Source organism: Vidua chalybeata, chromosome 8, assembly GCF_026979565.1.
Source record: "Vidua chalybeata isolate OUT-0048 chromosome 8, bVidCha1 merged haplotype, whole genome shotgun sequence".
Taxonomy (NCBI): domain Eukaryota; kingdom Metazoa; phylum Chordata; class Aves; order Passeriformes; family Viduidae; genus Vidua; species Vidua chalybeata.
The window spans coordinates 34339044-34360080 of NC_071537.1; the positions used below are offsets into that span (position 1 = coordinate 34339044).

Below are 21037 nucleotides of genomic sequence, written 5' to 3' on the forward strand. Positions count from 1 at the left end.
ATTACATAGCACATCAGTCTACAACTAGTGTGCCACACCTTAATAATTAAGAGTTTTAACTCATTGTAACTTCTTCAGCAGGGATGGCCAAGGCAGCATCCACATCAGCAATTAAAAAAAAAAAAAATCCACCAAAAAATTGCCTAAACCAAAACAATGAAAAACACAACCCCCCCAACACTGATATTATCTTTTCTGCAATTATCAAATTGGGTTTCTAACACCATTACTCACTGCTTCTGATAGCTTGAAAAAAACTATTTATCATGTTGTTTGTGTCACAAAAATGAAGATCTCCTTCCCTCATACCCAAGCACCTCAAAGCTTTTGAGAAGGAACCTGACACTTGGATGAGAACAGCTGGCATGCATAAATACATGAAACAGCTTAGGCCAACCCTCTGAAATGACATTTTTAAAATGAGTTTACTGAGATTCACAAGGATAAGCCAATATGCACCATTTCTTGGGTGCAACACGGGTGAGCAGCAGTTGAGGCTGGTCAGCACCTCTTCCTTAGGAATACAGCCTCTCTGGAAGGTCACAGCTTCACACTGAAAGGGGCAAGTTCAAGTGGAAACACTTCTTCAGCTCCCAGCAGTGTCAAAGAGCACTGCTTACCTTCCAAAAGATGCTTCCTGTGCTCTTTGTATTAAAAAAGCAGGGGAACAAGCTGCTGTTTTAGTTGGGATTCTTCAGCTGGGCAGAAGAATCCCAGGGACTGCATTCAGCAGAGCACATGGGGAAGAAAGAGGATGCAGACACGGTGACTGTGTACTGCAGCAGGAACAGGAAAGGACACCACAACGTGAAGAGGACACCAGGAACACGAAGGAACGTGGGGCTAGCACAGGAAGAAGGTAGAAGTGCAACCAAATGTTACATCTTCAGTGGCTCTCATGTCTGAGTCAGGTGCTGCTGGGTGAGATGAACAGCTATAAATCCCTGCAGATGCTGGCCTCGTTGAACAGGTGAAAAATCTCTCACAGCAACTGATGTTGACCAGTCCTATCCCAGTTACATCTGCACTTCATTTAATTTAAGGAGGCTCAGAAGTAGGCTGGCCCAGGCAGAGTCACAAGCATAAGAAAAGGGGTAGGAGGCTGATGTGTGCTCCATCCAGCCCTCCTCCAGGGCCCCCTCCTGCTCCCACCTCAGCAAGCTCTAAGATGACTGCCAGCTCCTCCCCTTGGCAGGTTTTGTGCAGCTTTCCCTCTGGAACAGGACATGGAGCTGGGCCTCCACCTTCCCCCACTATTTTTGATGCATCAGCTGTCACATCAGCCAACACACCAAGAACAGTCCAGCCCAGGAGCTCCCACTCCTTGTCTGCTCCAACGTCTCCCCCAGTCTGACATGAGAACCAAAAGCAAAGTTTGTCTCTCCCACATTCCCAACCCTTTCCAGCTGTTAGGGATTTTCTTACAGAAGGAGATGGTGCCATTTGGATAAGGGAAGTGTGAGCTATTCAGAGAAACAGAGAAAAACTGCCTGTGGGCAGCTGCTTAGGGACAGCAACAGTTTAGGTGGGGAATGGAGCAGAGTGGGCACGGAGGAAAAGGAAAAGGCACACTGGGACAAAGTGCTGTGAGGCACAGGGTGGGTGGTCACTCCCTGGGGATACAGTGTGACTGGACCAAAGCCCATGGGAACCACTGCAGAGAGAGGATTCACCTCGGGGAAAAAAACTGAGTCAGGAGAGGAGAAAGATTCCCACCCCAGAGAACTCACACATTGCCAGCCTTTGCCAGGCTGCCACTGACAAAGGAGCTGTGACACTGAACTTCACATCAAACCAGAGCAACTACAGAACCCACACATCTGAACCCTCTGAGTGCCACAGCTTTGCTGAGCTCTCTTCACACTGCACAGCATAGCTCCAACATTTAAGTAACAAACAAAACCTTCTTTGTACTCGAGGAAAGCACAAGGCACCCCAGAACTGGAAATGGAAGCACCAAAATTCATCATGCATCAAGCTTCACATTCTTGCTTCAAACCTTCTTTGCTGTAAGCCAACGTGCAAATTGAGCCAGCCAGGTTTTTTAAACAGTGGCTTGCAATTAATAACATTTCCTAGCTAAATCAAAGGAAACTCTCTACCATTACTAGGGCAATACCTCTGGTTATTACAGGGACCTTTAAATTCTAATTTAACACTAAAAAATAAATACCCCCCTTCTCACCCAAGTAACAAATTTCAGAGAACTTTCTACTATGTGGATTACATCTAATCCATTAATAAAACAAATAAATAAAATAATTTGTAAACATTGATTCAGGCTGCCCAGGAAATTAAACTCAGGCAGCACTTAAGAAATCTTCAATGCCTTACTAGAGCTGATATTATTTAGTCCAGAACCATGTAATTTAACAGGAGGTAATTTGATTTACACATCTTGGGACATGACTAACTCGATACGTTGTTTATTGACTGAAACAATCAATACAAATTGACCTGGGATTTTACTCACACCCCTTAAGAAAACCAAATAACAAACAAAACCAACAGACAGTAGTAGGCAACAACTTTTGAGGTCTCCAATGTAGGGAAAAAACTCCCGATTTAAACCACCTAAATAGACTTCGATAAATTAGCTAGCATCGTGCCACTCTGAAGTGCATACCCATGTATGGAATCTCCAAATCTACTAGATGTCAGGGTTCAAACATCGAGTGTAAACTGACCTGGCTGAGACACCGCAGTGGCTGTAAACTGAGTAGCCCAAGGGGGATTTTTCTGTCCTCCAAACTGAGCCATGGCAGAAGGTAGAATCTCCTGGGTGTCTATCTTCCGTAACTGCAATCTAGTAAAATAAAGCGCAGCTGCAATCTTTGATACAAATACCGTCAGGCTATTTTAATTCTGGGCCAAAAAAAAAAAAAAAAAAAAAAAAAAAAAGAACCCAACCAAACAACAACAAAACCCCTCGAAACCAGAAAAGAAAGAAAGAAAAAAAAACTCTCGAAACATTAGTTTTACATCCCTAAAGCCTGGTGGGCAACATGCGTCACGTATGGGAAACACAGGAAGTTGTAAGACGAGTTATTTTATTTCCCCAAAGCACAATCTCCATCTCCCACTTCTTAAAAATGGGACTAACGCGACTCAAAAGGCCAAAACGCATTGCCATTTCCAGGAAGAGGGAGGCAAAGGTGACTCTGCGGAACCAAGAACTCGTATTTGCTATTTGTCACGCACGGCTGCGCTCGGCCGGCGCGGGGAAGCGCCGCTCGCGTTCCCGCACGGCCGCGGCCGGCGCGGCGCACAAGGGCCCGGCGGCCGCGGGGCCCGGCAACCACGCGGGCCGGGCCGCGCTCCGGCCCCGCCGCCTCCCGCCCGCCCCCGGGGCCCGCCAGCGGCTCCTTTACCCCTCGGCGGTCTCCGTTCCCGGCCGCGTGCCCGGGCCCCGCCGCCGGGCGGAAAGCGCCGCGCGGCAGAAAGGCGAAGCGAGGCGGCGGCGGCGCCGTGCCGGGCGGGAAGCGGCGCCTTCGCGCCCCTTCCCGCTCCTGCTCGCTTCTCCTTCCCGCTCGTCCTCCTCCCGCCGCCCCGGCCCGGCCCGGCCCCGCTCCGCTCCGCTCCGGGGCGGCCGCCGGAGCCCGTGCGCCCCCGGCCCCTCGCGCCGCGCCCGCGGTACCTGCGCGAGACCGCGCCGCCGCCATCGCCGCCCGCCCCGCGCGTGCGCCGATGCCCCGCGCGACGTCACGGCTGCGACCGCGCGGGGCGGCGCGCGCGCCCGGCCCTGCCGCGTGCGGGGCCCGCGCGCTCGGGGGAGGGGCCGCGCCGCCATCTTGGGCGAGGCGGGCGCGGGCGGGGCCGCGGCGCCGCCATCTTGCGGCGGGAGCGCCCTGAGGGCGCCGCGCGGGCCGCGCCCGCCCGGGGGTCCCCTCAGCCCCGCCGAGGGCCCGGCCGTGCTCGCACACAGCCCCCCGTGCCTCTCCGCTGTCGGAAACAGACGGCCCTCAGCCCCCTCCCGGCCCTCTGACAGCCGGCACAAACGTTCGGGCGGTTCTCTGGGGGGACAGGGGTCATCTGAGGTGAAGGCAGAGCAGACCCACCACAGACGCACCAAAGCTCGTAAGATGCTTTGGGACGGAGGCTGCAGGCAGGATCAGTGCAGTAAGCAGTTCAGGAGTTCTGGGCAACAGTCGTTTCTCTTCTTTCTTAGTCTGAGTTGGAAAGGACTTAAAAGGATCGTCGAGTCCAGCTCTTCAAGTGAGCGGCCGACTCATGTAGGCGTCGATTGAACCCGTGACCTTGGCGTTCTTACAAAAAGCTTTCCATCCCATCAATAGTTTTTCGCACGAGTTTGTTTTGAAGTGAAATAGACACATGAATTCCTACCTACATTTGAGAGTAAGTCAGCACTTCGTAAATGAAAATTGGACTTTGAAGTGGTACGTTGTCATTAAAAACAGAAGTTGATGATGGAATAAAATCCTAAGGAGCATCAAACTCACTTGCAGTGAGGTGGATTATCTTGTAGGAGGGCATCTAGATAAAGAAGCAGAAGATCATCAGGCGCAAGTAAATTTCTGCCAGCGTTTGGTAGTTAATAATATATAAAGGCAGATCTACCTTTGCTTTTAAAGTTATATTTCAAATTAGATGAGGGTTTAGATGTTTTATACTCAGAAGCATAATTCTTACTTTTAAAGTCTACACATTTTATGCCTTAACTCCCCCCAGCTCAGTCACTTGACTGAAGCAGAATCCGTACCCTTTAACCTGGAGACAAGATTAAATGTTGAAAAGCTTGCAGGACTCTCCCCCACATTGTATGTGAAAAGGATAATGAGAAAATTGTATTAAAGTAGAAAGCAACTGTAAGTGAATGTCAGAGTGTTGTGAGGTATTCTGCACTCCTCTGGCCCAGGGTCTTTATCAGACAATAAAGGCTCTCAAAGAAAGCCTCGGGAGCTCAGAGGAACCACAGCCCTGATTTCCTGTACCTCAAGCAGAACATTTCTTGTACTTTTCCTTTCCAGATACACACTGCTACCATTACCTGGCAGATTTTGCCCCTGCCACTTTTAGCACACTGATGATTCCTTTTGAATGGCTGAGGTCTCTGTAGCCCCTCTACTCAAGACAAACAAGCTGCTTTGATGAAAAACAGCTGTAATGGAAGCGGCAGTGAAAAAATATGTGCACTTCTAGTCTTGTTTCTTAAAATAATTCTAGCCCCCAGACTATCTCTTAAGTGCACTGGACAATTTAATCCAAAATTGATGAGAGCACAGAAGTCTGAAATACATGAGATTTCTACAAATCACCTTAAAGTAATGAGGCAGGTTGAGAAAAAGATACAAATGAGAAGGCAAAACCCATAAAGTGAATTGTTGCTTCCAGCTTTCTGGTCTTAGATGTCTGCTATGAAAGAAAAATGGAGAAGGAAACGTGGTTAAGGCTTATTTTTGGCTGGAAAAAAAAAAAAAACCCAACACCCCAAGCATTTAATTGTATTTGTGTTACGCATTTTGGGGACAGAATTGGAAGAGAAATTTAGATCTTCTAATGAACACACTTTTGATAATCTGTACCATTGATAAGACCCAGAAATCAGTGTTTCCTGAAGCTGCTTGACAAAATTGAATAAACATGCTGTCTGTGTCTGTCCAGCTCAATGGCACTTACAGGGAGATGGTTATTTCACTCAATTTGGACGATGAAAACTCATTTTATTATTTCTTCCATATTCTTGTTGGAAATACATTTCCACGCATCCTGTTCAATTTCTGAATTAATTTGTAGATCTAAACCTGTCACTATTGGAACCTGCTTTTTGCAGCTCTTGATGGGGCTGTTTCTTCATTCTCTTCAGAAGGCCAGAAGAGATCCTTCAGAGAGGATCAAACACATTTTTACCTTTCTACATATCCAGGAATAGTAGCAACAGTCCAGTTAATGGCTTTTTGGTGCTTAAGTTGTAATAAACTGCAGCATGTAAGCATCTAAGCAAGTTATCATGGATTTTTTGGTGCACAAAAATTTCTCTGGTAGTCTTTTTGACTATGGCCGTATGTACTTCACACTTTGCCAAGCGTGTGACGCAGTCAGTACTGAAATTTAACAATAAACACAATAAACTGGACTTTATTCCATACTGCTGTACAAAGTACTTGACAACAGTGATTCTCAACTGGCCAGACCCCTCAAGAATACAGGAAGGACATAACAGAATTAAACCAACCTGCTCAGGTTTAGCTGATTGCAAGTAACAATTGTTTAATTTTTTTTGTTTGTTTGTTTATTTGTTTTTAAGAGTTCCAGGGTAAGGACAGAAAAACTTTTGTGGTCTGCTATATTGCAATAAAATGAAATGCATTGAGAACAAACTTCTGACAAAGTTTTAAATAAGTAAAAATGTCATGGCATAAGTAAAGTAATTCTTAATTATTTTGTAGGTAATAGACACCAGAAGCACAGGGAAAGTTTTTCATCTTGATAAAAGACATAGATTTTTTTTAGTTAGAGCAATTGAGAGAGTCCCCATCCCTGGAAGTTCTCCAGACACAGCTGGGCAGGGTGCTGGAAAATCCCACCTAGGCTTTGTTTTCCACACAAGGTGGCACCGGGTGATGGTTTGAGGTCCCCGCCAGCCTGGGGTGCTCTGTGATCATCCCATAAAAAAAAGAGATGTAATTCACCTTGCCCAGGAAGCACAAGAACAGCCTGCTTTCATTTTAAGGGTTCCTCTTTTCTTACCCGGTCTGACTTGGATTCAAGCCCTCGGCACCTTCAGGAAGGCCCTGGCTTTGTTTTTCAGGTGTATTGGGTTTGACTGCACACACAGAAAAGGTTTCTCAGCTCGCTCCTTACAATCTTGGGGTAACCCAGCCACATGGAAGCCAAGTAAAAGTACAACTGCAGACAGGCAATAAAGAAGAGCAAAATCCTGACCACCTTTAAAACCTCAGTTCCGTTGCTTGAGAAGCAGGAGATGGAGAGCTGAGAACCCGCAGTGCTCAGCCCCTGCCCAGAGCAGAGCCCAGGCCTCTGCCATCTGCAGTACAGACAGACAGACAGACAGACAGACAGAGTTCCTGGTGCAGGACAGCTAAGTGCACAGACCGACAGCTTTAACTCCCAGGCTGCCACGTACAGGAGGAGCAGGGAGAGTCCTGAGAGCTTCTGCGTGCAGCAAGAGCCCAGGTAAGGCCTCTGCAGTGGGACACAGCAAAGGACAGCGCTAAGCTCTGGTTTCTACTCGGTTTGCTCAGGTGCAGCAGCAGTTGCATATTAAGGGAACACTTGCCTGTGTTCTTTGGGAGTTCCAGAGCCTCTGGCACCTGACACGCTTGCTGTGAGCCCTCTACACACAACACCCTTGGGGTTTCTGCCTTTTAAAAATTTTTGTGAGTACCTACCCTAGGCAGAGCTGGGGCCCAAGGAGTATTGTTTTGCGGGGACACACCTGAACCACTTACAGCCTCTTACCCTCAAGAACAAGATAATTTGCAACAGCACAAAAAATCAACAAATCCCGCCCTTAAAAGCTGTAGGAGCCATAATCCAGGTGAGTCCTTACAAGGCTTTCTGCTGTTGTGGAAGTCAGCACTGGCTCAGTGCTTCATTTCCTGAAGGAATTCCTCAAGTGAAGGGGGGCAGTCATCCTCATGCAAAAACAAAGTCTATGTGTAAAACAAAGTGGTCACAAGAAACTCAGCTGCTGACTTCTTACACCACAGGAAACAAAGGTTTTGCTGTTGTGAGCTGAAAAAAAGGCTGTCATGCCTCTAGAAGCAATTTAGGACTCCTTCAGGATCAGACAGCATGAAAGGATTACCCAGTTATGTTACAAATGGAGATGTACACGCGGTACAGCAGTATTGTAACTAATATTTGGCCTAGTGTAAAAAGACATGGACATTTTCAAGAATTCAAGCTATAAGAATGTAAGGATTTTGTATTAGTGGTATGTATCACAATAGAGTATCCAGAAGTAAACAGACTGGACATGGAATTGGAGGCCCATCTTGGGAATTGTGCTCCAGCCAATGGTTATTGAAATAGCTGGGTTTAAATTTCCACATTTTAAATACTTTTTCAGTTTGTCTAAGATTAAAAACACAGATGGAGATTGCTGGTATTTTATTTTAGACTATCTAGGCCACATCCTGAACCAAAACACTAATTGAAGCATTGCCTTGCTTGTGTGTAAACAACATTTGAATATGTTGCTTGTTCTGATATACAGAGTGCACAGAAACCCCAGTATTTTGATGAATATCCTTCTGAATGTAAACTAATACTCCGTGTTCACTATCAACAGCAGTAACCAACATTAGCATTGTTGAACAGCAAATCCTGGCCTTCTGTGATATGTAGCAGTGCAGGAGTACTGCAGAAAACTTCTAACTGCAGCACCAGCCAAAAAGGTTATTTTGCAGCTCAATTAATTGTTAACAATTAACACTATTTTAGTAGGCATTGCAATCTAAAGCTTAAGAATTTAGAAGCAACCAAGTGTACTACATGAACATTCTATTACCTTGTATAATGTACATCCGAAATCCAGGATATTAAAAAAGCACTAAAGCCAGCTCCAGGTGTGAGCTCACTTTTGGCAGCAGGGATGCCAGGGCAGGTAAATCTGGTTTAGCTCTGTTCCCATAAGTAGAGGTGAAGCCATGCTTTAATACCTCTCCGTGTACCACGCTCCAGCCCTGACTGGGATCACCCTGCCCAGCGGGAATGCCGGGGGAGGCCATGGGCTGGGGCTGGCAGTACCCCAGAAGGACCTGGGAAACGTTCCTCATGGGGAGCTCTTCCTCAGGAACCAGCTCTTGGTCTGGCCAAAGGCTTGAAGTGCCTTTCAAAATCCTAGTGCTTTCTCAGGACACCTGTGCTGGGGGTTCCTGACTCTGCTCTCGAACCCTGGAGCGTGAGGCTCTGTTAACTAAGATTGAACAGAGCAGTTCAGGGAGGGCTGGGGAGACGCTGCTGTCAAACCCCAGTAGTGATTATCCTCCCAAAGAGCAGCTTACGTAGGAGGGTCAAGGCCTCCCTGCTGGATGATCACATCCATCCCCCAGGAATCAGATGTACCACATCACACAATGTAGTTTCTTTCCAGGGCATTAGTGAGCCAGAGGATACCAGCATTTTTCTACTCTCTAGGAGATTCCAGTTACCTGGAAGATGACTTTTTCTTATTATTTTTGCTGCTGCACGTACTGGAGAAGGAAAAGAAGCAAGTATGAGCAGAGTTGTACTCCTCCTTTTCTTCAGAGCTGAACAACGGGGATTCTGTTTAGTATTGTTGTGCACTACAATGTCAGTAAAGCAGGCTACTGCTGAGGTCTGTTTTGAGAAAAAACCCCAACCGTACCCTCTGATTTGCAGCAACTAAAACCTGATTAAAATATTTCCAGTGGCTGGTAGTTAAATGCCACAGTAAATGATTCCCAGAAGCTTGCTCTGCCAGACAGGTACCAAAAAGAGGCCCTGTACAGATGTGTTCACAAACTGCTTTTGTCCTTTTTAGTCAGAAAATTAAGTTCAGATTTTCTGGCTGCTTCTCTTGACCTGGGCACAGGTCAGTCCAGCCTGAAGCAGAGGCAGACTGAGAACAGGGACTGGTTTTGTGCCTGTCCCTTTCCAGTGCAGAACCTGCTGACCCTTTGGGTGAAACCCCTCTAGGTCCTATTGATAATTAACAAATACACTTCTACACGTGATAGTGGTTATTATTGCTAAGAGCAGGAAAGAAAAATTAGACTAATAAGTGCAAAATAGAAGTATAAAATTTATTTAAAACCACCCACAAAGTTCTGTGTAATCAGGAATGATACAATTTGTAATAGTCTTTTTAAAAACTCATGACAAGATTTAAAATATATTTTCAATTACAGTATTCATTTAGCCTTATTCAGTTAGGACAATAAAAAAAAAAAAAGAAAGTTTACGTTCTAAACAGATGAGACACACAAGAAAAATAGAACAGAACAGACAATTTCCACAACGACAATTTTTACATGTATGTTTCAATACTAGTATCAACATTTCAATGCATCTTGCTACATAAACATGAAATCATGTACAACAACTGCTTGCACCAAAAAACATAGCTTAATTAGATCTTTCAAGTAACATGCAGTCACAACTCACAAGTCTTCAAGTACTGCTGGTAAGGGTTCCCTTGTCTGCAAAGAAGATTTTAAGGTTCAGTTTCTCAGCTAGCATAACTCTGCCCAGCTCCACCAGCCTCAGGGAGCTATGCTCAGTTACACTAGGAAAGAATCAGGCCCCAAATGTTTTTTCTTTTTTTTTTTTTTTTTTTGAGAAAAGAAGTAATTTTTACACTTTCTCCTGTAAATACTGTGACATAATGAAGTGCTTTTTCTTTCTGATTTTTTTTTCTCCCTGTACGTCATCTTTTGCTTAAAAATGTTAGTTTTATGTTCCAGGTTTCAATACAGTATGTTGGTAACTGGGAATAAAACCTCAAATTCAAAGTTGAAAAATAAATATCAAATGCATCCCAAGGAAAGAAAGATTGAAAAGAAGAAAGAGAGAAGGGAAAAAAAAAAAAAACCAAACCATGACCTTTTTTTTCTTTTGCTTTGGTATATTGTTAATCTTTTATCTTCCTGAAGCAGGGAGGAATTCATTAGCCACTGCATTTCAGTACAGTATGTCCTTACATATTTACGTTCTTTCTTAATGACAGCAAATTCTGATCAGTACTTGTGACCTGGCATGATATTGTCACATTATGAAGAGCTGTCTCTTCCAAATGGAACAAATAATTGTAGAATAATTCACTGGTAAAGACTGACATGTATGAATGTTTGCATTGGTTAGAACTGGCTTTCTTTTAGCAGTACTGGGATATCCCATTTGTTCTTCTTGACTACAATTATTTTTTCATTTAGAGGACAAGAACTTCATGAAGTTCAGCTGCTGCCTTTTGAGTTGCATGATTAGAGAGGCATTCACAAAGTTGGTACAAAATCTGTTCTCATTATGCTCTGCAGTATGACTGCAGTGTAAAAATTTAAGAAGGAAAGAATATTTCCTTCTCCTCAAACTTTTTTTGAACGAGAAGTTTGCATTGCATAACTGCAATGAAGTGGGGCTGTTGTTTACATAAAACTTCCATGGGCAGCAAGGGGAGCTCTGCAGGACTCAGGCATGCAGAGCAACGCCAGGGTTTTCCCTGGCAAGTAGCACCACAGTCAGGGAAGGCAGAAGGTGTTGGCTTTAACTTTGTGTCCCCAAACTCACCAGTGTGACAACAGCACACAACACTGCACACTCTGCTGGGTGTGAAGTCAGGACAGAAGGGAGCTCAGTAGATTGTCACAACCCCAGTTTATATCATCAAGTAAAAGGGATCCACGTTATGATAAAGGGTAGCAAGTATTTTAAGAAGAGCTACCATAAAAATAGCATTTTTGTTAATTTTGAGATTTCTGGGCTGGCCATTACCTAGAGGTACAAATCTTTTACCACATTGTCTTTGTAGACGGTGTTGGGCAAAGGACAGCCAATATAAGCAAATAATTAAAACCTGGTAAAACCGAAGCAGGTCTCTTTTCAACCTGTATTTCTAAACTAAGAGCAGTCTGCATGTTACTGGCCAGTATGTGCACAGCAAGGATACCATGAAATTGATTTCAGAGGATTGTACAAATCAGTCATTTGATAACTGTTTTTATTTATACTACTGACCTTTTATACTCCGATCAGGGTGATGGGATACTCCAAAGGATGTAAGCTAAAGTGACATCCATTTAAGGCTCCTTTATCCTTCCAATGCAATGGACAGTAGTAGAAATGAGAATCAGGGCCTCCATTCCTACTTTAAGACAACTCCCAAACCCTAGACCCTTTTTCCATTACAATATAATAAAAATACAGATATACATGTAAAATATTGATCAGGTCACAAAACTTTCCACGACAGCATTAAAATGTTCTGTGACAACAACTGCACTACTGAACATCAAAATTAGCAGTTCCCTGGCTCCAGTGCAACAGCACTTCTTTGGAACACAGTTCATCTGCTCTAACTGGTAACTCTGTAGTTTAAGTGCCAAACCTGTCCTCCTTACATATGCAGTGTTTGAGGTGTACACCTGCGCTCTGTGACTTTGTGAGAAACGTCTGTAAGGTGTGCAAAGTGTTGGAAAAAGCACCGTTGGTCAGTCACACCAAAGCAAGTCACCTTCAGTTATTTAGCACCCCAGTCCTGCATTCACTGCAAGTATGCTGTTGGAAGATACTGGCATTTGAATAGAAGTGTGTGTGGAAAAATGCCACATATAATGGCCCAGCAGAAGAAAGGAAAATACACTGTCTGGAGGAATTAAGGACACAGCACCAAGAAGCATCTTGTATCTTTTAAAACTGAAGCTTAGCAGTACATGGCTAAGCACCATGAGCAATTGTTGGGATGGTGAACTGGGGAACTGGATTGGAAAAAATCCTAAAATCTTGATTCTCAGAAAGACAAAGAAACAGCAATGCTGACACCTGAATACCCTTTAATAAAAGGCAGTAACCACCTTAATTATTTTCCTCTCAAGCACCTTCAAATTCTATTTTTTGCCACAGAGGAAGATCATCTTTTTTCCAAGCAGTCCTATGTTAGTTCAGGCATTTAACATACATAATACTTGGATATCTCACAAAGACTGATCTAAGATGTAAAGAAGATGTAAAGAAACACTCCTGCTCTTGCAATCATACAGGGGCTGCAGCAGCTGTCTGATGTCAGGAATGGAGCAGAGCTGTTAAAAGTGACTCAAAAGACAACAGGACACAGAGATGCAACCAACATGAAAAAATCCTGTACTCTGAGAAGGAATGACTTCTTCTCAGGGGATGATGGTTTTCTAGTCTTGCAAAGTCTCTTTTGTTTGGCTACTTGCAGATACAAGAACAGATTGTAACAACTACATCAAAAAATCTGAAAATTAACTGGAAAACTGATTATTTGATTAAAAAAAAGTAAGGAAACAGTGATTGTGAAAGATTATAAATTGTTCCTCTCTACTGGACTTTTAAAAAATCCCACCTGTAATATTCTAGGCTCTGTATGAGAAAAACAGAAGTAAAAGCCCTAGAACTGTCACACATAGAATATAAAATCAAGGAATCAGACTGGTTTGGGTCGGAAGGGACCTTAAAGCTCACCTCTTTCCATTGCCCTTCCACTGCACCAGATTACTTCAAGCCCTGTCCAACCTGGCCTGGGACACTTCCAGGGATGGGGCACATCCACAAGCTCTCTGGGCAGCCTGTTCCAGGTGACTGGAATAACTGGATTTTAGGGGGAGCATCCCAAAGAGAACAGCCTCATATGACATTGCTGAGATGGAGCTGGCCGATTTCCACAACAAGCAGGACAGAGTGCAGGGGGCTCACGGGCAGGCTGACAGCATCAGTGCTGCTCATGCCCAGTGCTGAAGCAGATCTGCGAAGGGAAAAACTTCTGGGGTAGTTACAAGCATTGAAAGCATCCAGCAGCAGGTGACAAAGTGAGCCAGCACTAACTGACCACATCTGATGGTCCAGAAAGACCACAGAGAAAGGTGGCCAGAGTATCCAGTGTCACCTGTACAGAGCAGAAAGTGATACCTACTAATCAACACTATTGATACCGACTCAACACTATTAAGTGTTTTTCAGGGAGACAACACAACATCACGTAGAACTAAGTCTTCATAATTTAGTCAAGTATGTGACAGTATTAAAAAGTTTTGCCTGTTCTCTAAAAGAACCAAAAAGGTTTTAACAGGGAAGTAATAAACACAGCATATATTCAACCACTCCTCAGAGGAAGTGATCCGTATGTATCCAGAGCCTGATCAGGTTCTACTATTAGAAATCCTTGGTCTTTCAGGAAACCCTGAATGTAAAACTCCTTCCTTAATGTAATTTTGTAGCAACATCCTAAAGCAGAATATAGACAACTTGTGAAGACTGACTAAACATCAGCTAATCCCAGAAGAGACTGAAACCACTTCCTGAATTGTTAAGAGTAAGTAGCCATATCCTCTAGACTTTTGACACTGGTCACTCTGTTTTAGATTCAAGAAGAATGTAAGTGTGTCACAGACTAAATAAAATAAGCTACTGAATTTAAAGTCAGATGGCCCAAAAGAAGTGTTAGTATAAAGAAGTACCATGGCAACTACACGTACATAGAAAGTTGACTCAAAAACCAATTGTACCTTCACAACTCTGCCCGTGATTTACTTATGCTGTGCAGAGAATCACTAAGGCTGGAAAAGACCTTAAAGACCATCGAGTCCAACCAGCATCCCATCAGCTTTCTGTACTCTCTGTCTGGATGGTGGCAAAGGGCAGCAGGCTGGCCATGACAGCAGCACTTGCTGCTTTGTCTGTGTCTGTCGACAATGGGGGCCAACTCTCTCCCTCCTTTGGTATTTTTTTAAACCCGATGATGCAGGCAGAGACCAAAGGAGAGATTTCTGCCTGTGGAGGAACTGTGGAAAGAGCTGAATTTGTACATAATACCCACAATGAAACATCTCACTGGTTAGAGCAGTGCTGTGACACAGATGTTGCAGTGCAGTACCGTGGTGTCACAATAATCAGTTGAAAGACATTCCCTCCACACTTCCTCCTCCTGCAAGTTGGATCAAGATCTGATAAAGCAGGAATTCCCAAAAGTGATTGGACTGCTCCTCATCTCTAATTGCTATTGAAGAGCAGAGCATCACAGCTCACAGCTTGGCAGACAGCTTCCACACAAGAAATAAACCTCAATTTTAAGGAGCAGACATCACAAAGACCCTAATCTGAATTTCTGTGACCACAATAAGCCAGAAAGAGTTTGTCCCACACTGCCTGAATGTGACTGGTGTTGACATTCACAAAGCATGGAAGTGGCCATGCAATTGAGTTGTCATGTATCAGAGACCACAGCAGTTTCAGCAGTTTCCTTCTGATAGCCTAGAAATGACAGGATTTCTATGGAAAAGAAACAACCAGATATAGAAATGGATTACAAAGCTGATGACCGCTTGATAAATGGAGTTAATTTCAACATTAGAGAACTGCATGGGAAGTGAAAGAGCAAGATTGACCTCTGAGTTGGCACAAATTTTGGTCAACTGTTGTCCATATCCATCCAACTAAATACGGAAATTGCAGGAAAACTTGATGAATGAGCCCTTTGGAGTCAGCAGGGCTGCAGCAGCGTGAACCCAAATTTAATCCACCATATTCAGTTAATGCTGCAATGAAATTAAAAAGGTCTTTAAAAAGCCCCACACAGTTGTATGCTAGAAAGAATCTTAAGTACTAGACAAGTTGTCATTTACCCATGCTTAACATAAAAGGTTGATCAAGATACTACAGTTATTTCCTGTTCTACATCTAGAGGAACACTGTCATAGGTAACACAAGGACTTTCACCAGCAGTTAAAATTCTTAGAAAGTCCTTAAACAAATCTGAATACAACTGTTACAGGTTGGAAGCTGAAAGTATTTTTAAGTACTTAAAAAGCTTCTTGGATCTTGTGACTAAAGTATTTATAGAAATATTTCTTTCTATTTCCTGCAATACACTAGCATGTGAAAAATCAGTAAATTCACTGTTTAATTGGACACAACTGCAGTGACTCCCCAGGGAGTCACACAGACCTGGTCCTGCGACAAGCCCTGCTCCTCCCCTCCCAGAGGAGGTGGAGTCGTGGTACTGGACCCAGTGGACAAAGGGATGAGACACAATTCTCCTGGGAAGTCAGAGGTGTCCTATGTTGGATCATGACAGTCTTTCCTGGCATACTGTAAAAACTGACCCAAAGACAAGCACACCCCACTGCCAGCCCACACCTCAATGTGCTGTTTTTTTACCCAGAACATTGTGCCAGCTGATGGAAACCAAATAAAACATGCAGGTCTGACCCAGCCAGCTACCTTAATTTTTGATCCAGCTCCTAGTCTGGCTATCCAAGAAGGACTTGGTTTAAAACCTAAGAGCAAATTACAAGTGGTTGTGTGGGCTGCAAAGGAAAGAACAGACCCACAGAGTTGAAGTTTTTAAGAGACAAACACTGTTATAAAATGATAACCTTACTGAAAACAATGCAATTTGTGTACAAGACTGATAAATATCCTGAAGTGTTACAAGAAATAGCACAGAGTTGTAAAAGCAGTACATATTTGCATTTTCTATACTGCAGCACAGGCAACAGAAAGGATCAGCTTCTCAAATCACAACCCACTGCATGTCCAGCAGGAAGTGGAAGTGGCCAACCTGCCTGGTAGGACATGTTGAAAAAGCAGTTTAGGTGAAAGACAGCCAAGGAAGGAGCACCGTGGGTGATATGTTATTGTAGAGATGACATATTTCTCTCATGTAAGTAATATTAATGAAGTAGTGACTGTGAGTTTAGCACCTATCAGTTAATAGTATTAATTATGTTAAGATACATATTTCTTTGTTAGAATTGCCATTTCAAAAAAAGGTAGACCTGGGCTACCTGTTTGAAGGGATCATTTTAGCTCCACCTTTCAGTGCCTCACTTCTTAGAGGGAAGCTGCTGGTTTTTCAATGCAACATTTTTATCTGAAGTTTCCAGTAAGTTAAATGTGGGCATTTGTACGAGAAGATTCAAGTAAAAATTATCCACTTTAATGGTATGAACATTTTAAAAGGTAGAGATGGCTCTGTAGCTTACCAATTTTGTGTAGAAAATTTGTCACGTGAGAGTGCCGAATTACAGCATTACAGAAACTGAAGCTGTCAGGGCTATCAGTGAAACCAGTAAATGAATCTCTATATGGTGGGACAAGTACGTGACTGGAACAGCTATGGAATGTACAGTACTACTGACTGTATGGACAGCTGCAATTCCAACTAATCTTCGGCTCACCAAAAATATACAAGTTTTAAAATGGAAATCTAAGGCACACAAAATACCATAATGATTTGATGTATACTGTATATTACATAGTCAATAAGCATAAAACTGCTGGTACAAAACAATGGCATAATATTGGTTCTGTTTCATCATTATTTACAATCCCTTCATATCCTCTATTTGAACTAATATTAAGCTTTGAACTAAAACTTGCAGCATACCCGGTTTTTACAGGTTTTACTTAAAATAGGTAAGATACAAAGAACTGGTTCAATTCCTCCATCCTCTGCCATGAATAGCTTTGTCAATTTGAACAGGAATCTGCAGAACTGAACCCAGGATCATTACATAGCGATTGCTACTTCAGACCTGGCTCCAGAAGAGTCTCCTGGATCTACAGCCGCACCAAAGGATTTGTAGCACCAAGGTCCTGACTGGCTCTGTGTGTTCCAAACACCACTGATGTATTTTTCGTACCAAACTGGAAATGGAGTTCTTGCACTTCAGCTCCTCAAGGAAAAAGCACCTTGTCTTTAAATAAAGCAGATCCAGATAGTTCATATTCCTCTATACAGCACCACTACAGTATAATATTATCAAGTATATTATTAGTATGTTTTCACACTGAAAAAGTGACTTCGTTCTGCCTACAGGTTCAGGCAGAGGAGGGGACAGCTTTGTCTGTGGGCCTGATCCAGCACCAGGGAGTCCTGGGGTCACTCCTCCTGCCTCCAGCCGGCTCACATGGAAGAAGTTGCAGGATGAGGTCAGTCCTTAGCTAATGTCATTTGGTAATTTGTTTAAATAAATAAGTTTAAACAAGAGATACATAGGAGAGGAGAATCAGAAAGAAGAGTGGGATGCTACAGTATTTAAAAGCAATGGAGTGTCTGTTTTTCCTCTGGTTTAGTAAATTTCATTTCATTATATGTCACTTTCTCAACAGAAATGAAGAACATAAATTTCAAGGAAGGATACAACCTTTTCCATGTAAAATGTATAAATTGCTTCCAACATTTACAAAACATTTTTGTAAAAATACTGAACTCAAAGTTGGTGAATATTACAGATAGGTTATTCTTAACAAAAACTTTGCTGCTAAATATTAGAAATTTGATATTGATTGTTTTCCAACACTTCCTTTGTATTTTTCTCAAATTGTTTTTTTCTGTCAGAATAGAATAAGGCAACTCTAGGGGGTAACTTTTTATCCCAAAACAATCCTACCCCTGAGGCATTAGGAACATTTGGTTGCCATGTTAACTTAGAATGCTGAAAACAAACGAGACTGATGCACTTATTGCTCAAAGAAACCATAACAAATGCTGCCTTAAAAAAAAACAGATAGTATTCATAACTCCCAATAGCAACACATGCATTGACCAGACATCTCCTCTTTCATGATTGTACACTCTCTTGAAAAAGAATAAAAAGGTTCTATAATTCATAACTGTTTGTTTATATGCAACATAAAATCTTCAGTGAAAAAGGGCAAATTAAAAACAACCACATATGCTATCAGCATACATCCTGCAGCTGTAACACCATGGAACTCTGCACAGCAAGAACAAAATCATTTCTTCTGTAGAGTATGCACAAACCTTAGACAATATGATCCTTATACTATACTATTTCAAGTTAATTTTAAAAATAGAAAGTGCTTTTAAAATATATATTTACAGCTTAGAAACAACTTCCAGCCATCATTACCAATAACCTCATTCTACTGACGAATCTAAAGAACAAAATTAATTGGTTTTCTGAAAGATTTGTCTGTGATTTGGACTATATAGCAATGGTTGGAAGTTGTCAAAGCAATGGCACCATGAAGTAATAATTCAGCTTATTTATTTTTAACTGTTTGATGTGGTTAAGCACCAAGAGCTGTGTAGAGCTGTAACTGTATAACTTGATTTAACACCATAAAATGTGAACCTGTTAAAATAGCTATAAATGATTTTTGTAGTAAACAGACGATTTAAAGCACCAAAATATAAATTCCTAAAGGTAATAAACTGAATGATTCAATCAAGGTTAATAACCTAAACAAAATCTTTCTTTAGAATGTATTAAAACTATACACTTTTTTTTTTTGCTTAAAATGTGCTTGAGCACCACCAAATGTTAAAGTCACAGTTTAAGAAGAAATCCCCCCCCTTTTGTTTTTACCTCAGCCTTAAAATGGTTGAGATGAGCAAATAGTAAACGACAGGAGACTTGTTCTTTAACAGCACCTTAAGGAAACACCATGTGACTGCAGTGGGAGGGGCCCTGCACAGGACACCTACGCCCAGTGGTTGTAGGGCCCTGCCACTCGTGTCAGGGCGTACGAAGATACTGTGATCACGTTATCCTTGGTTACTGTTAACGCTCTGCGGGATGGAATTTGGTTGAACTCGTTGTCTTCATAAAAAATATCTCTGTTTTCACTTGGTTGCTTTGCTTTTCTGTTGCTAGAGTTCAGTTCAGGATTCTCTGTTCCTAATCGTTCCGCTTCTTTTTCTTTTTCTCTCGCCCTCTCAGCCATCTTTGCTTCCCACATGGCTAAGCCATGTTTTGGCTCATTTAAATTTTTGTGTTGGTAAAAAACTAAAGAAATTCTTGTGGGATGATTACGGTTGGGTTTTTTAATTGGTGTGGTAGCGTGGAGCTCGCGTCTTGCACATTCAATTAAGATAGAACCATGAGAAGGTGCCACAGCAACCCCACCAATGTCATCATCCAAAAAATTGTGCTCGCTGTCTGACCACAATTCCTCAGCCTTTTCTTCAGAATCAGCCGGCTGTCCCAGTGCACTGTTCTGCTTTTCATCAGCACAGTCAAAGTCACAGATCTGTCCTGGATGGGAGCTGCCCTTTTCCACCGGGCATCCACGGGAACAGTCGGCTGCGGTTCCGACGGCATCCTTCGCCAAAGAGCTTAGCGGGACTGACGAGTCACAAGAGCTGATCATCTCTGAGGAGGGAGAACTGTCCAACTGAAGTTGACAGTTCTGTTTGTCTGGCTGCTGTTCAAGTACAGTGGGCAGGGGCTCTTTGTGGGCTGGGGGGCCTGGAGCAGTGACCTCAGGAAGAATGGGTGGCACGCCGTTCACCTTATCGTTCAGCAGAATTCCAGTATAATCTTTGACTGACACATCAAAGCTCTTGCAATTAACATAAGGTGTCACGTGAGGTTGCTTGGTACTGCATTCAAAATACCCGTAGGGAACTGAAAAATCTTGCTGAATATTAGTCACCGCAGTTAGGCCAGACTTATGTGCGAGAGATGGATAAGGATGTAAACTATCCACCTTAAAGGGGGAGGAAGGCGTGTACTGCTTTAATAAAGAGCAATTTTTAGTAGTGTTTGAAGTATGTTTCATGGCATAAAGGTGGCTGGAAGTCTCCATTTTTATTCCAGGTTTTAAAGCATCTGTTTTGTTCCCTAGAAGAAATGCACACCAAAGTATAAGTACTACTCAATCAATAAAATACCTCTCTTATATTTTTATACTTGCTTTCTAACATGAAAAATGCACACTGACTACAGATTTTTCAAAATTATTATTTTTAGCTTTCTAGGAGTATCTCTATGATTGTATACATCTCCATATATCACATATATACACATATATTTATTATATATATATATATACATATATATGTATATACACACAGATACATACATATATATATATAAAAATATAAATAAAAAATAACCTTGCCCAATTAATGCCTTAACCTTTTCCAGTCAGGCTGCTGGTATATAAAATAGAAAGGTATTTCACTGAGGGATGAAGAAAATAAACAGATAAAATTAAATAACCACTAATTCCCAATTCACACAGCTCAGTCCAACAGAAATGCTTCCCAGCTGCTGACTGCTGGCCTTCAGTTTTTACATAATTGATGAAATTCAGGCTGTGAATCAGTCGAAATTCTGACCTGCCTTAACCCCATATTATGATCAAAGGAAAAAGCATGTTTATGGATCTTGTCCATCACAGCAAAAACAGTTACTGAATTGCAATGATTCATGCATTCCAATAGCTACTCAGAAATTGCCTTTAAAAAAAAAAGTATCTGGCAACATGCTCCAGGTAAATCCATCCTTATAAAATGAATTCTGAGTCATGTGATTTGGCTGTCTTGCATCTTTCCATCTGATTGCCTCATAACAGCAGATCTCTGTGCAGGCATCCTTGTTCA

At 42.6% G+C, this 21037-nt stretch overlaps 2 protein-coding genes and 1 long non-coding RNA gene across 13 annotated transcripts in view; 1 reads left to right on the forward strand and 2 right to left on the reverse strand.

Annotated features, from left to right (window-relative positions):
- Nucleotides 1-3691, reverse strand: part of CCAR1 (cell division cycle and apoptosis regulator 1) — a 29015-nt gene extending 25324 nt beyond the window's left edge. For 4 of the 7 annotated variants that reach the window (XM_053948628.1, XM_053948626.1, XM_053948627.1 and 1 more), the window contains exons 1-2: nucleotides 3372-3503; nucleotides 2688-2806 (exon numbers count right to left, since the gene is read on the reverse strand). In XM_053948628.1, coding sequence (XP_053804603.1) covers nucleotides 2688-2760 — 73 coding nt within the window. In that variant the 5' untranslated portion in view covers nucleotides 2761-2806; nucleotides 3372-3503. Of the gene's footprint in view, nucleotides 1-2687; nucleotides 2807-3371; nucleotides 3504-3637 lie in introns of those variants that run through there. The other 3 variants (XM_053948629.1, XM_053948630.1, XM_053948625.1) reach the window with 2 other exon arrangements.
- A 150-nt stretch (nucleotides 3692-3841) lies between these two features.
- Nucleotides 3842-19688, forward strand: LOC128791576 (uncharacterized). 2 transcript variants are annotated; one of them, XR_008432078.1, is made up of 3 exons: nucleotides 3842-7155; nucleotides 17501-17613; nucleotides 19608-19688. It is a non-coding gene; the product is annotated as an uncharacterized LOC128791576 (long non-coding RNA). The 2 variants fall into 2 exon arrangements; XR_008432079.1 differs by lacking the exon at nucleotides 19608-19688 and adding an exon at nucleotides 17794-17862.
- Nucleotides 9732-21037, reverse strand: part of TET1 (tet methylcytosine dioxygenase 1) — a 96882-nt gene continuing 85576 nt past the window's right edge. For 3 of the 4 annotated variants that reach the window (XM_053949325.1, XM_053949324.1, XM_053949326.1), the window contains one exon: nucleotides 9732-20273. In XM_053949325.1, the coding sequence (XP_053805300.1) occupies nucleotides 19132-20273 (1142 nt within the window). In that variant the 3' untranslated portion in view covers nucleotides 9732-19131. The remainder of the gene's footprint in view (nucleotides 20274-21037) is intronic. The other variant, XR_008432077.1, reaches the window with a different exon arrangement.